This window comes from Chiloscyllium plagiosum, unplaced genomic scaffold (assembly GCF_037043375.1).
Source record: "Chiloscyllium plagiosum isolate Xiang-an unplaced genomic scaffold, Cpla_swu_hap1 HiC_scaffold_19, whole genome shotgun sequence".
In the NCBI taxonomy this organism is placed as follows: Eukaryota; Metazoa; Chordata; class Chondrichthyes; order Orectolobiformes; family Hemiscylliidae; genus Chiloscyllium; species Chiloscyllium plagiosum.
In genome coordinates this window covers 21,633,086-21,645,568 of record NW_028270157.1, presented here as the reverse complement: position 1 = coordinate 21,645,568, position 12,483 = coordinate 21,633,086, and the positions used below count along the sequence as shown (strand labels likewise).

Below are 12,483 nucleotides of genomic sequence, written 5' to 3'. Positions count from 1 at the left end.
TGAATCTGCCTCAACCTCACTCTCAGGCAATGGTTCACACTCACATTATCAACTGACATCTATCATGCACAATTATTTTTGTTTCATCTTAATTATTATCTGTTTTGTTAGCCAAAGAATTGTAGGTTGATCGCCCTATCTTTTTCTCTTGTAGCAGTAGGCTATATCCAAACCACGTGCTCTTTAAAGACAGTCACTTGCTCACAGTTTTGCCCACCAATTTTTCAATTAAATTTAACCAGACCCGATCCTTGTCACAGCTCACTAAATATAGCTATCTTCCAATTAAGTATTTTTACTCTAAATTGTCCCCTATCTTTCTCCATAGCTGGTCTAAATATTTTGAGACCACAATCACTTGAAGAACTTCACATCCCAGAAACAAATTCAGCAATGCCTCATTCCTCATTGCATCGGAAGTGTGTTAATCAAAATGTAATCAGAAAGGCGCATTTCAAGAATTCACCTCCCCATGACTTTAAGACTATTACTATCCCAAATTGTTTGGGTGACTCAAGTATTCTATTATTCTTGCATATCTTCATAACTTTCCTGCACTTTGGGATAAATAGGAGTTTCTTTGGTTGGAGATCAGTGTTGAGAGGGGTGCTGCAGCGGTCAGTGTTGGGCATGCAACTGTTCATGATATATGTAAATGATGTGGAAGAGTAGGCAGAGTGTAACGTATCCAAGTTTGCTGATGACAGTAAATTGAGTGGAAAGGCAAACTGTGCAAGGATGTGGAGGGTCTGCAGAGAGATTTAGATAGATTAAACGAGTGGGCAAGGGTCTAGCAGATGAAGTACAATGTTGGTAAATGTGAGGTTATCCACTTTGGAAGTAAAAATAGTAGGTCAGAGTATTATTTAAATGGTGAAAGATTGCAATATGCTGTTGTGCAGATGTACTTAGGAGTGCTTGTACATGAGTTGCTGAAAGTTGATTTGCAGATGCAACAGATAATCAGGAAGGTAAATAGAATATTGGCTTTTATTGCTAGGGGGACTGAATTTAAGAGCACGGAGGTTCTGCTCCAATTGTACAAGGTGTTGGTGAGGCCACACCTGGAGTACTGTGCGCAGTTCTGGTCTCCTTATTTGAGTACGGATATACTGCCTTTGAGGGCAGTGCAGAGGAGGTTTGCCAGGCTAAGTCCTGAGAAGAGGGGATTACCCTCTGAGGACCAGTTAAGCTGCCTGGGACTGAACTTGCTAGAATTTAGAAGATTGAGAGGGTATCTTGAAGAAACATAACAAATTATGAAAGGGATAGATGAGATAGAGGCAGGCAAGTTGTTTCTGCTGGTGGGTGAGACATGGCCTCAAAATTAGGGGGAGTAGATTCAGGACTGAGATGAGGAGGAACTGCTATTCCCAAAGAGGAGTGAATCCACGTAATTTTCTGCCCAAGAAAGCAGAAGAAGCAGCTTCATTTAATATATTTAAGACACAGTTGGTTGGGTTTTTGCATAGTAGGGGAACTAAGGGTTATGGGGATAACACAGATCGGAGGAGCTAAGACAATGGATAGATTAGCTGTGATCTTAATGAATGGTGAGCAGGCTTGATGGGCCAAATGGCCTACTCCTGCTTCTATTACAATGAAACTATGAAACATTTATTATCTATATCCTTCACACTAGTTGATGGTCTGTAAATACACCTAGTTTAATGCAGCTCTTTGTTTTGTTATTCTAACCAACTACGATCTTTGACCACTCCAGGACATCCATTCTCTCCAGCACTGTGCTCTTTAACACTGCCACATCCTCTCCACTCTTTTACTTCCTTTCATTATAAAGCACTTCAGTCAGAACTTTTCCAAGCCCATTTCGGGGAGTTGTGAGCATGGAAATATGGCTCACCAAGTTGGGCTCCAGCTCAATGGGCTTTTTCTGGAAGTGGGCTAATAACAGGTCAAACAATTCAACTAATAGACCAATGGCCAATACTCCAACATATTTAAATTTTAGTAATATGCATGGCCCTCCAACTCTATCCAGAATCTGGCAAAGCTCCAGAATCAGCTGTAGAAAGTGAGAAATTAAGAGATAATCATAGGTTCATATACATGACAGCAAAAACAAACAGTCTCAAAGACTGACAATGGTACCAAAATAGATTCGTGGAGGCATACACCTCCCATGAAGGCCCTTAGAGTTCTGGGCCTTGTTTTCAAATATTTTGTCTGCACACATTCAAAAGCACCTCAAATTGGAGATTCCCTCAAGCCTCTTTTTGCCTGGACAGTGTGCACCAGCTGCAGGACAGCTGCCTTTTTGTTCTCTTGTCAGGCTGCCCAAGTGACTCTCCTGTAATATTTAGCACTCCTACATAGGCAATGACTGGAACCTATTCATTGACTACCTCCTATAAAAGTGCAGGCTTGGAAATGGTCCCAACCTAGAAGAATTCAGCTTTTATATTCACGAATATTTACACCCAGTCCTACCCTTTTTGAAGCTAGGTCTCCACAACTGCCCTATTATCATATTTCCAGGTGGTTATTTGCACATGTAACTTACCAGCGATGTTTAGCACACTATGTGTATTACATACGTACACAGCAAACTCTCTTCAGCCTTCTTGTATTCTTAGTCTGATTCCATGTATACTGTATTAATTCTGACTTTAGTTTTATCTGTTGCAACTAATTTTCCCTTTCAATAAAATTAGTTTAGATTGCTTTTAAAAATGTGATTAACACTTCTATAAGATACATTACACCTTTGAATCTCTTCAGTGTATGTGTAGTCTACTATAAATATGTATTTGTTGCAGACTGGAAGCATGGGCCTACTTCATTTGATCCAGTGCTTTGTGCTACAAAAGCCAAAGGGGGATGAGTAAAATGATCAGCAGCTTTGACCGGCATTCCAACAGCAAGTTGTGTGTAGAATTGCAACTAGATCAAATTTGAAACGAAATGCCTTGTATATATGGTATAAATATCCACTGCAAGAGACAATATTGGTAAGCTGCTGACGAGAATATTACTTAATTGTTTATTTTGCATATTTTGGACAAGTTCAAATGTTCTCATTTCTGTCATTGAACAGTTATTTTATAAAAGGATACCATGTATTGGACCCAGCTGTTATTAATAGCTCTCTGACCAAATAAAGAGTTCCTCCAAAATACGCACTACCGCGTTAGGCAGTAGTGTGGGGGTAATTAGAGAAAAAAAACACAAAAAGGAAAAGAAGAAAAAAAAAAGGAGTGTCAGAGGTTCTGAAAAAAAAAAGAGTCCCTCCAGAAAAAATATTGACATAGTACATTAGTAACCAGTGGAAGTATTCAAACCTGTTTAGAATTTTAGTTTAATATATTAAAAGGACAACTGCCAATTATTTACATTTTCATCAAAACCACAGGCGATGAACAGTACTTACCTGCTCACTGTAAAAGGCTGCCGGGATGGCTGCTGCTTTGGCATACATATAATGCTAGGTGAGCTTCTGTTTGGACTACCTAAACCAGAGCTGCTCATGCTATTTGTCCTCCCTGGAATCCCAATCCCTTGTCCAACCTGGGAATGATTCATCATATTCCTAGGATTCATAGGCAATATGCTCCTGTTAAAAAAACAAATATTAAATAGCACTGTATCTGCCATACATATGAAAACCTAAGAACAAATTATAAAAACAGCCAACATAAAGGAAAAATTAAACATGTCATATTTTTCTGCTAAATCTCAGAATATTGACTTTCAGGTCCACATTTAAAGACAAATAATGTAAAATAATGCACTGAATCATAATTAGAGTTCTGATGGAAAGTGTGCACTATACACTACTTTTGGAATTTTGCCATTTTTAAAAACACATGAATTTTGGTCAGTTCTATGCAGGTTTTTTATAAAGCTAATCATGATGTCAAATAGGACAAAATGGATCAATTTTTGAGAACACATTAGACTACAATCATATGGCTAGTAGAACCCTGATGGTGTTAACTGATAAAATGATTATACTGTTGGGTTTCTGACAGGCAGAGTAAATATATTAAGGCAATTAGCTTAATTTTGACTTCAGAAAGAAGGCTCAAGTTTTCATTTCAGAAGAATTTGAAGATCAGTTCGAGAAGATACAATAGTTTTGAGGACGTGGGCATGGTTGAAGGAGCTGCATAAAATCACTTCTACATTGCTAAATTGCACTGAACGAGTTTAGGGGAATTAGTCACCTAACAGAAGTTTCTCAAACAGAAGTTTCTAGTCTGTGAGCTTTCAAGTCAGGGAGGTTTGGATAGAAATCTTCAAGTTGCAACAACTCAAACTTTATGGGATCAGATTTGTGACAGGTTCATGCCAGGACTAGGAAAGGAACTGAGACACTGTCACTATAGTACAAGAAAAAGAAACTGGGGAAGTTAGTTGAGATTTAAAATGGTGAAAGCGATATTTCTCTGGGCTAAAGTCTCTGTAATGGTTAGTAAAACTTTATCTTGATGCTTCTAAATTGTCTTTAATACACAGTTTATTTCTTTTGTGCAATAAATTTATGATCCCTTATTAAAGAACATCTGCAGCCACAAATGGTCATACTTCAGTGACTAACGAACAGGGTAAAGGACTTCAAAAATTTAAAAATCACACCACCAGGTTCTAATCCAACAGGTTTTCAGTGCACTGCTCCTTCGTCAGGTGTTGAGAGATTTTTAACTTTATCCAACCCTGTCCAACATTGGTACCTCCACATCATTTAAGTATGGAACCCATCAGACCAGGTTTCATTCCTCAATCAGTTATCTAGTATTACTGTCAGCTGGCAGCGTAACAGTACATTCTTCAACATCAGCTGCTTTCATGGCAACAGCAATAATATACTTTTTTTTTAGATTAGATTAGATTAGATTAGATTAGATTAGATTAGATTAGATTACTTACAGTGTGGAAACAGGCCCTTCGGCCCAACAAGTCCACACCGCCCCGCCGAAGCGCAACCCACCCATACCCCTACATTTACCCCTTACCTAACACTACGGGCAATTTAGCATGGCCAATTCACCTGACCTGCACATCTTTGGACTGTGGGAGGAAACCGGAGCACCTGGAGGAAACCCACGCAGACACAGGGAGAACGTGCAAACTCCACATAGTCAGTCACCTGAGGCGGGAATTGAACCTGGGTCTCTGGCGCTGTGAGGCAGCAGTGCTAACCACTGTGCCACCGTGCCGCCCACTACTCTTGAAATTATAAAAGAAAAATTGATTTCTGATTGTACAAAAGATCACAGGAAAGCATGTCCTCAGCACTTCCATATCCAAAAAGTGATTGTGCTTATTCGTACACAAAAAGCCTCAGGGGCTATCCATGGATACCCTTGTGGATATTCATCACTCAGAATGCAAGCGTACTAGAATTCTATTAAATGTAAGAAATGCAGCTATTAAGAGAGACAAGACAATAAAAGGAAGTCGAATTTCCTGTAAAAGTTATATCTGAAATTACACCCATTCATACACTAATTTTGCCAATGCCAGGTTACGCCCAAATTTCCTGCCAATTTTATTTGCATTAAACAGAATGTAAAAATGTTTGTAGGAAAAGTAGCAAACTTCTGCAGGGAGGCAATGGCCTAGTGCTATTCTCATTAGACCCTTAATCCAGAACCTCATCTAATCTGGGACCTGGGTTCAAACTCTACCACGGCAAATAGTGTAATTTGAATTAAATGAAAAATATTTGGAATTAAGAATCTATTGATGCGCTTGAAACCATGGTCGGTTGTCGTAAAAATCCTTCTCGCGCTCAAATGTTCTTCAGGGAAGGAAATTTGCCATCTTCAGTGAATCTGGCCTACATATGACTCCAGATCCACAGCAATGTGTGAGATTCTCAACTGCCCTCTGAAATGCATAGCAAACCACTCAGTTGTATCAATTGCTATGAAGTTCTCAACAAATAAATTAAACCAGATGGACCACCCAGCATCGATCTTGGCACCAGAAAAGACAGCAGCAAAAACAGCCCTGTCAACCCTGCAAAGTCCTCCTTATTAACATCTGGGGGCTACTGCTAAAATTGGAAGAGTTGTCTCAGATTAGTCAAACAATAGCTTGACATATGATTCCATATGTATGCCTATCTGACAGACAATGTCCCAGACACCACCATCACCATCCTGGATACGTCCTGTCCCAAAGGCAGAACAGATCCAGCAGAGGTAGTGTCATAATAGCATACAATTGGGAGGAGGTTGCCCTCAGTCTACGTTGACTCTAGACCCCATAGGCACTGTCCTCCCTCAGCTGATGAAAAAGTACTCCATCATGTCGAACAACACTTAGACTGATGGATTCATTTGAGTTATTGTCACATGTACCTAAGTGCAGTGAAAAGCCTTGTTTGCGAGCAGTAAAGATAAATCATAGTAAGAAAAGACATACAGATCATAAGGTGAAAAGAAAATTTGGACAGAGTGAGGCATATAGGTTACACCACAGAATGTGCATGAAGCAAGATCAACATTATTTGAAGTTAGAGAGCCCATTTATTAGTCTAATAACAGCAGGGAAACAGCTGTTCTTGAACCTATTGATGCACGTATTCAAGTTCTGCCTGACAGAAGAGGTTGTAGAAGAGCATTACTGGGGTGCGATGGGTCTTTCTTGATGTTGGCATCCTATGCATGGCAATGTGAAGTGTAAATGGAATCCATGGATGGAAGGTTGGCTTCCATGATGGTCTGGGCTGTGCACACCACCTTCTGTAGTTTCTTATGGTCCTGGGCAGAGCAGTTGCCATATCAGGCCATTCTACACCCAGATAGTATGTTTAGAGGAAGAACTAATGGTGGCAAGAGCACAAAATACTCTCTGGATGGGAGAATTTCAATGTCCACCACCAAGAGTGGCTCGGCAGCAGCATTACTGATCAAGCTGTGGGTCCTAAAGCAGGTGGTGAGGGAATAATAAATAGAACACTAGGTAGACGGTAGGTAACCTGAACAAGGAATACTTTATTGTGCATCCTCTCAGCTCTGTCAGTTTTAGACTGCCTCCCTAGCTCTTGCTCTGAGTCACCTGATGTGCTTGCTTAAAGTGGCAAAACACACCCAACTACATAAATAATACCAATCTGCCGGCTGCAGATGCATCTATGACAGTATTGGTAAGAGCAACCACCGCATAGTCCTTACAGAAATGACGTTCCGCCTTTACAGTGGGAATTCCATCTATCATATTGTTTAGCACTTTCACAGTGTTAATTGAGGCAGACTTCGAACAGATCTAGCAACTCAAGACTGGCCATCCATGAGGTACTGTCAGTCATCATCAGCTGCATAGTGTACTCCAGCACATTCTGCAACCTCATGCCTGACATGTCCCACACTCATTCATTACCATCAAGCCAGGCAATCAACCCAAGTTCATTAGAGGGAGGAGAGCATGCCAGGAGCAGCACCAGGCATACATAAAAATGAGGTATCAATTTAGTGAAGCTAGCAAACAGCATAAAGCAGCAAGTGATAGACAGAGCTAAGCGACCCCACAACCAGTGGATCAGATCCAAGCTCTGCAGTCCTGCCACATCCAATCGTGAATGATGGTGGACAATTAAGTAATTCACTAGAGGAGGCAGCTCTACAAGTATTCCCATCCACAAGGACGGAAGAGTTCAACACATTAGTGCAAAACATAAGGCTGAAGTTTTGCAGCAATTTTCAGCCAGAAGAAATGCCAAGTGAATGATCCATTTTAGCCTCCTCCAGTGATCACCAGCATTACAAATACCAATCTTCAGCCAATGTGATTCACTCCATGTGATATCAAGAAATGACTGGTGGCACTGGATAGTGCAATGGCTATGGGCTCCAACGACATTCTGGCAATAGTACTGAAGACATGCTCAAAAACTTGCTGTTCTCCTAGCCAAGCTGTGCCGGTACATTTACAACACTGGCATCTATCTAACAATGTGGAAAATCACCCAAGTAAGACCTATAGACAAAGACCAGGACAAATTCAACTTGGCCAATTACCACTCCATCAGTAGAGATGGAAGGTGTCATCAACAGTCTTAACAAGCAGCACCTGCTCAGTAGCAACCTACTCACTGTTGCCCGGTTTAGGCCTGGACTGGGTCACTCAGCTCCTGACCTCATAACAGCCTTGGTTCAAATATGGATGAAAGAGCTGAATTCCATTGGTGTAGTGAGAGTGAAAACCCTTGACATCAAGGCCACATTTGACAGAATGTGGCATGAAAGAGCCCTAGCAAAACTGGTCTTAGTGAACATCAGGGACAAACTCTCCGCTGGGTGGAGTCACAACACAGGAAGATGGTTGTGTTTGTTGGAAGTCAGCCATCTCAACTTTAGGACATCTCCACAGGGGTTCTTCAGCTACTGTCATAGCCCCCCCACCCCCAATCATAAGGTCATAAATGTTGATGTTTGCCAATGATTGCACAATTTCAGCACCGTTTGCAACTCCTCAGATACTGGAGCAGTCTGTGGTCAAATGCAACAAAATCTGGACAATATCCAGGCTTGAGCAGCCACGTGGCAAGTAACATTCAGATCATATAAATGCCAGACAATGACCATCACGAATAAGAGACAATCTAACCATCATCCTTTGACAATCAATGGTGTTAACATCACTGAATCCCCCACTATCAACATTGTTGGAGTTACCATTGACCAGAAACTCAACTGGACTCACCACACAAACACAGTGGCTGTAAAAGCAGGTCAGAGGATAGGAATACTGCGGTGATTAACTCACCTCCTGACTCCCTAAAGCCTGTCCACCATGTACAAGGCAGAAGTCAGAGTGTGATGGAATACTCTCCACTCGTCTGGATGGATACAGCTTCAACAATACTCAAGAAGCTTGACACCGTCTAGGCCAAATAAGCCCACTTATTTGGTTCCACATCCAATCTCTCCACCAATGTTCAGAAGCAGCAGTGTCTACAAACTACAAGATGCACTGCAGAAATTCACCAAATTTCTTTAGAGTGCAGCTTCCAAACTCATGACTACTTTCATCTAGAAGGACAAAGGCAGCAGATACATGGGAACACCACTACCTGTAGGTTCCCCTCCCAACTCACCATTCTGACTTGGAAATAGATCGCCCTTCCTTGTCACTGCCCAAAATGCTGGTATTCCCCCCAAGGGCATTGTGTGTCAACCTACAGTGGACTGCAGCAATTCAAGACGACGGCTCACCATTACCTTTTCAAAGGCAACTAGGGATGGGCAATAAACGCCAGCCAGTCAGTGGTGCTGACGTCCCATGAGTGAATCATTAATCATATATTCTGCCTTTAAATATGAAAATTAAACATGCAATATGGGTAACTCAAAAATCACAGTAAAGTACAAGAAAAATCATGTACAGGTGTGTCAAAAGATCTGGCCTGATAGGTATTTGCTTTTCACTTTAGTTATACATGCTTTCAGCACCAATACACAGGAATCCACACCAATAATTAAATGGTGCCTGTATACAAAGCAGCATTTTGTTCATCTCATTAACTTCCTCAAGTAATATTCAAATAATACACTGCATCTACTTAAAAGCTTTTTCTACAGTGCTATAAAGTTCCACATCACCAACCGTAAAAACAATGTTTATATTGTTGAAGACTTATGTTACAAGAGACAATTAAAATTGCTTTTATCTCATTACCTGCTTGGTGAAGATGGAGTATGAAGTGACATTGTGGGCACTCCTGTCGTTGGCGTTACATGATTAGGTAATTGAGTACCTTGTGATAAGCTGCGATTTAACTGGGGGTTATTGTTGCCCATTCCCCTCATCGGAAGGCCTAATGCACCTGTGAAAATATGAATATAATGTTTTTTTCAATTTTAGTTTAGATTGTCTGAGCTTGTTGCCTCATATTGAATGAGTACTTTTGTTCATAAAATAGTACAATTAAATATTGATTATTATGTACGTGTTAAGAAGCATGTTAACTTTTAGGTTTATCCAGAAAACTATGAGGAAATCAATGCTGAAACATATTTCAGCAAAAGTTCCACAATACCTATAAAACTATTTTAGCCAGTGTTTTAGGATTATGGCTTGCATAAAGCATTGTTTCTCATTAGCTATACTTTATTATGTTTCAAGTGATATACTTTCATGTGCACATTTGACAATAAAGTAATCCTAGTGGTGTCTAGACATTCTGCTTCTAAAATGTTTTGAGCATTGCTGAACATAAACACATTTTGACAAAACTTTTTGTTCTTCCACTTATCAGGGCATTTGTCAGAACATCAATGTAAACGGGACATTTTATATTTTATGAGAAGAAGGTGCTGATTAGTGGAAGTGTACTCTGAACTCAAAACAGTGTTCAATATTTGCTACGTAATCATGAGTCTACAAAGAATTACATCAAATTTAGCCCCATCTTTGTGTGCGCTGGAAGCCACATATATTAATGTACAGGTCCCTGCTCTTTGCAGGCAGAAAGGACACATACACAGCTTTGCCCCTTTTCCCCCACTATAAATATTAGACATTTTCTGATTTATTCCTCGGGAAAATGATATGACCAATCATAAACAACCTGCCAAGTTTAAAATAAACAAAATTTGGTAGTTAATTGCCAGTCATCATCTTCATTCTTCTTGGAAACATCTGTACCAGAGTCTATTTGCCAATCAATCAGCACACTTCTCATACAGTAATGAATTTTGAGAGATTTATTTTGCATTTCCTTACATTGGTATTCTCGTGTATATTCTGATGAGTGCAAGACAAAAAAGCTTTGACCAAGTCTGTGTTTTCTTTCAGCAATATTCAAATATTGTATTATCAACAACTGGAAAACAGCTTATGATATCATGTTTAGGTTTCAGCAACTCTATTGACAAAACCAGCACTTTTGAAACTATGAAGTCAATACAGTAAATAACTGCTGCCTATTGTATATTGAGATAACGGTTTATTTAACAGCTATTGCTCTAAACGCAACACTTCAACAACAGAAAAGACTTACTTTGCCCATATAAACTTGCACCAAACTGAGATAACTGCCCTGATGTTGATGGTGATGGAGATGCCAGCATCTAGGGAAAAAAGCATATACAGTCAGAAACAAACTAATCATCCAAAGTTTCCATTAGTGGATCAAAGAAATGGACTTAATAATTTACATAGATCTATAGTGCACAAGTTTATAAACCCAACTTAGCCAGAAAGAAAATTAAAGAATCAAAAATTGTCAAGTCAAAAAGATGGAATTCCACAGGTGTGTAATTATAAATGTTAAGAATTAAATGGATTTGTCGCCCTGTTAATGAAAATATTTCATAAACTTACTCATATTCAGAAAATTGTATAAAATAATTTTTGAACTGTGATTTTAACTATTAACCCAATGGTTTCCAAATTGAGATCACATCCTCCAAATACCTAATCCAGAAGTTCTACCCGGACAGTCCTGGACCTAATGCATTGATACTATCATCTAGTAAGCGTGGACAATGAATCCAAAATGCTCTTATTACCGCCAAGCAGTTTTGGCAGCCAGGTCAGGGTCTGTATATTGACTACGCACAAGCCAGAAGCAGACAAGCATAACTCAGTGGCTGACTGAATGTAGACAAAGCTGGTAAGTCATTAAACTGGTCCAGGATTTAGTACAGACTCCTTACCTCAGGCTAACATCACTGAATGAGAGGGGTTGATTAAAGTGCATGCACATAAGGGTGTGGTAGGGAGGTGGACAGAAGAACAAGACATGCTAATTATTGTGTGAGTACATGTATATAAATGAAGGACAAGTGGAGGGACAATTTACAGTGTGGTGGTGGTGGAGAGAGGGGTTTCACAGAGTCTTCTGTATCTAGGGTATAAAACAGCTTGGCTGAAATGGAAGGAGTACATAAAATAACTTCCAACAAAATACTTTAAAAGTAAGGATTTTTCACAGATCAATGTTAAAAATCATTTAAATATGGAAATACATAAGAAATGTAAAACTTGACAAAATAAGAGTTATATACTGAATCTTACTCTACTGGTGTACTTTATTGCTTGCATTGGGGTTGTGTTACTTTTCAGTTTTAAAACAGGGTCACATCAAAATAATCTGTGGGTAAAGTATTATGTTAACCAATGAATTTGAATCAGAAGGTTGTCGATTCAAATCATACTATAAAAGTTCACCATCTAGGTTTACAGTTTGCAGCAGTACAGGACAAGATATTGGAAATGCAGTAGTTCAGACAGTGTAGTAAATTACTACCTCATCTGTCTTTTCTATGATACCATTTGACAAAGAATGCAGATCTCCTGGAATGTGGATATTGTTTCTTATCAACCAACATTATAAAACCAAAATTTAGCAGTGAAATTTGTCCAACTTTATCATATGCAAATTTTGCCTACAAAACTATATGATCTGCATTTTCAAAGTAATCCACTGTATAAAAGTGCTTTGGGACATTTTGTAATATTTACTTCTTAAATGTAAGCTTGTTTTATTCCTGAATGATACCAGCCCAA

General features: G+C 39.4%; 1 protein-coding gene across 4 annotated transcripts in view; it reads right to left on the bottom strand.

Moving 5' to 3' along the window:
- cnot2 (CCR4-NOT transcription complex, subunit 2) overlaps positions 1-12,483 on the bottom strand; it is a 149,472-nt gene that overhangs the window by 57,692 nt on the left and 79,297 nt on the right. For all 4 annotated transcript variants that reach the window (XM_043709757.2, XM_087997111.1, XM_087997112.1 and 1 more), the window contains exons 3-5: positions 10,973-11,042; positions 9,649-9,796; positions 3,392-3,574 (exon numbers count right to left, since the gene is read on the bottom strand). In XM_043709757.2, coding sequence (XP_043565692.1) covers positions 3,392-3,574; positions 9,649-9,796; positions 10,973-11,042 — 401 coding nt within the window. The remainder of the gene's footprint in view (positions 1-3,391; positions 3,575-9,648; positions 9,797-10,972; positions 11,043-12,483) is intronic.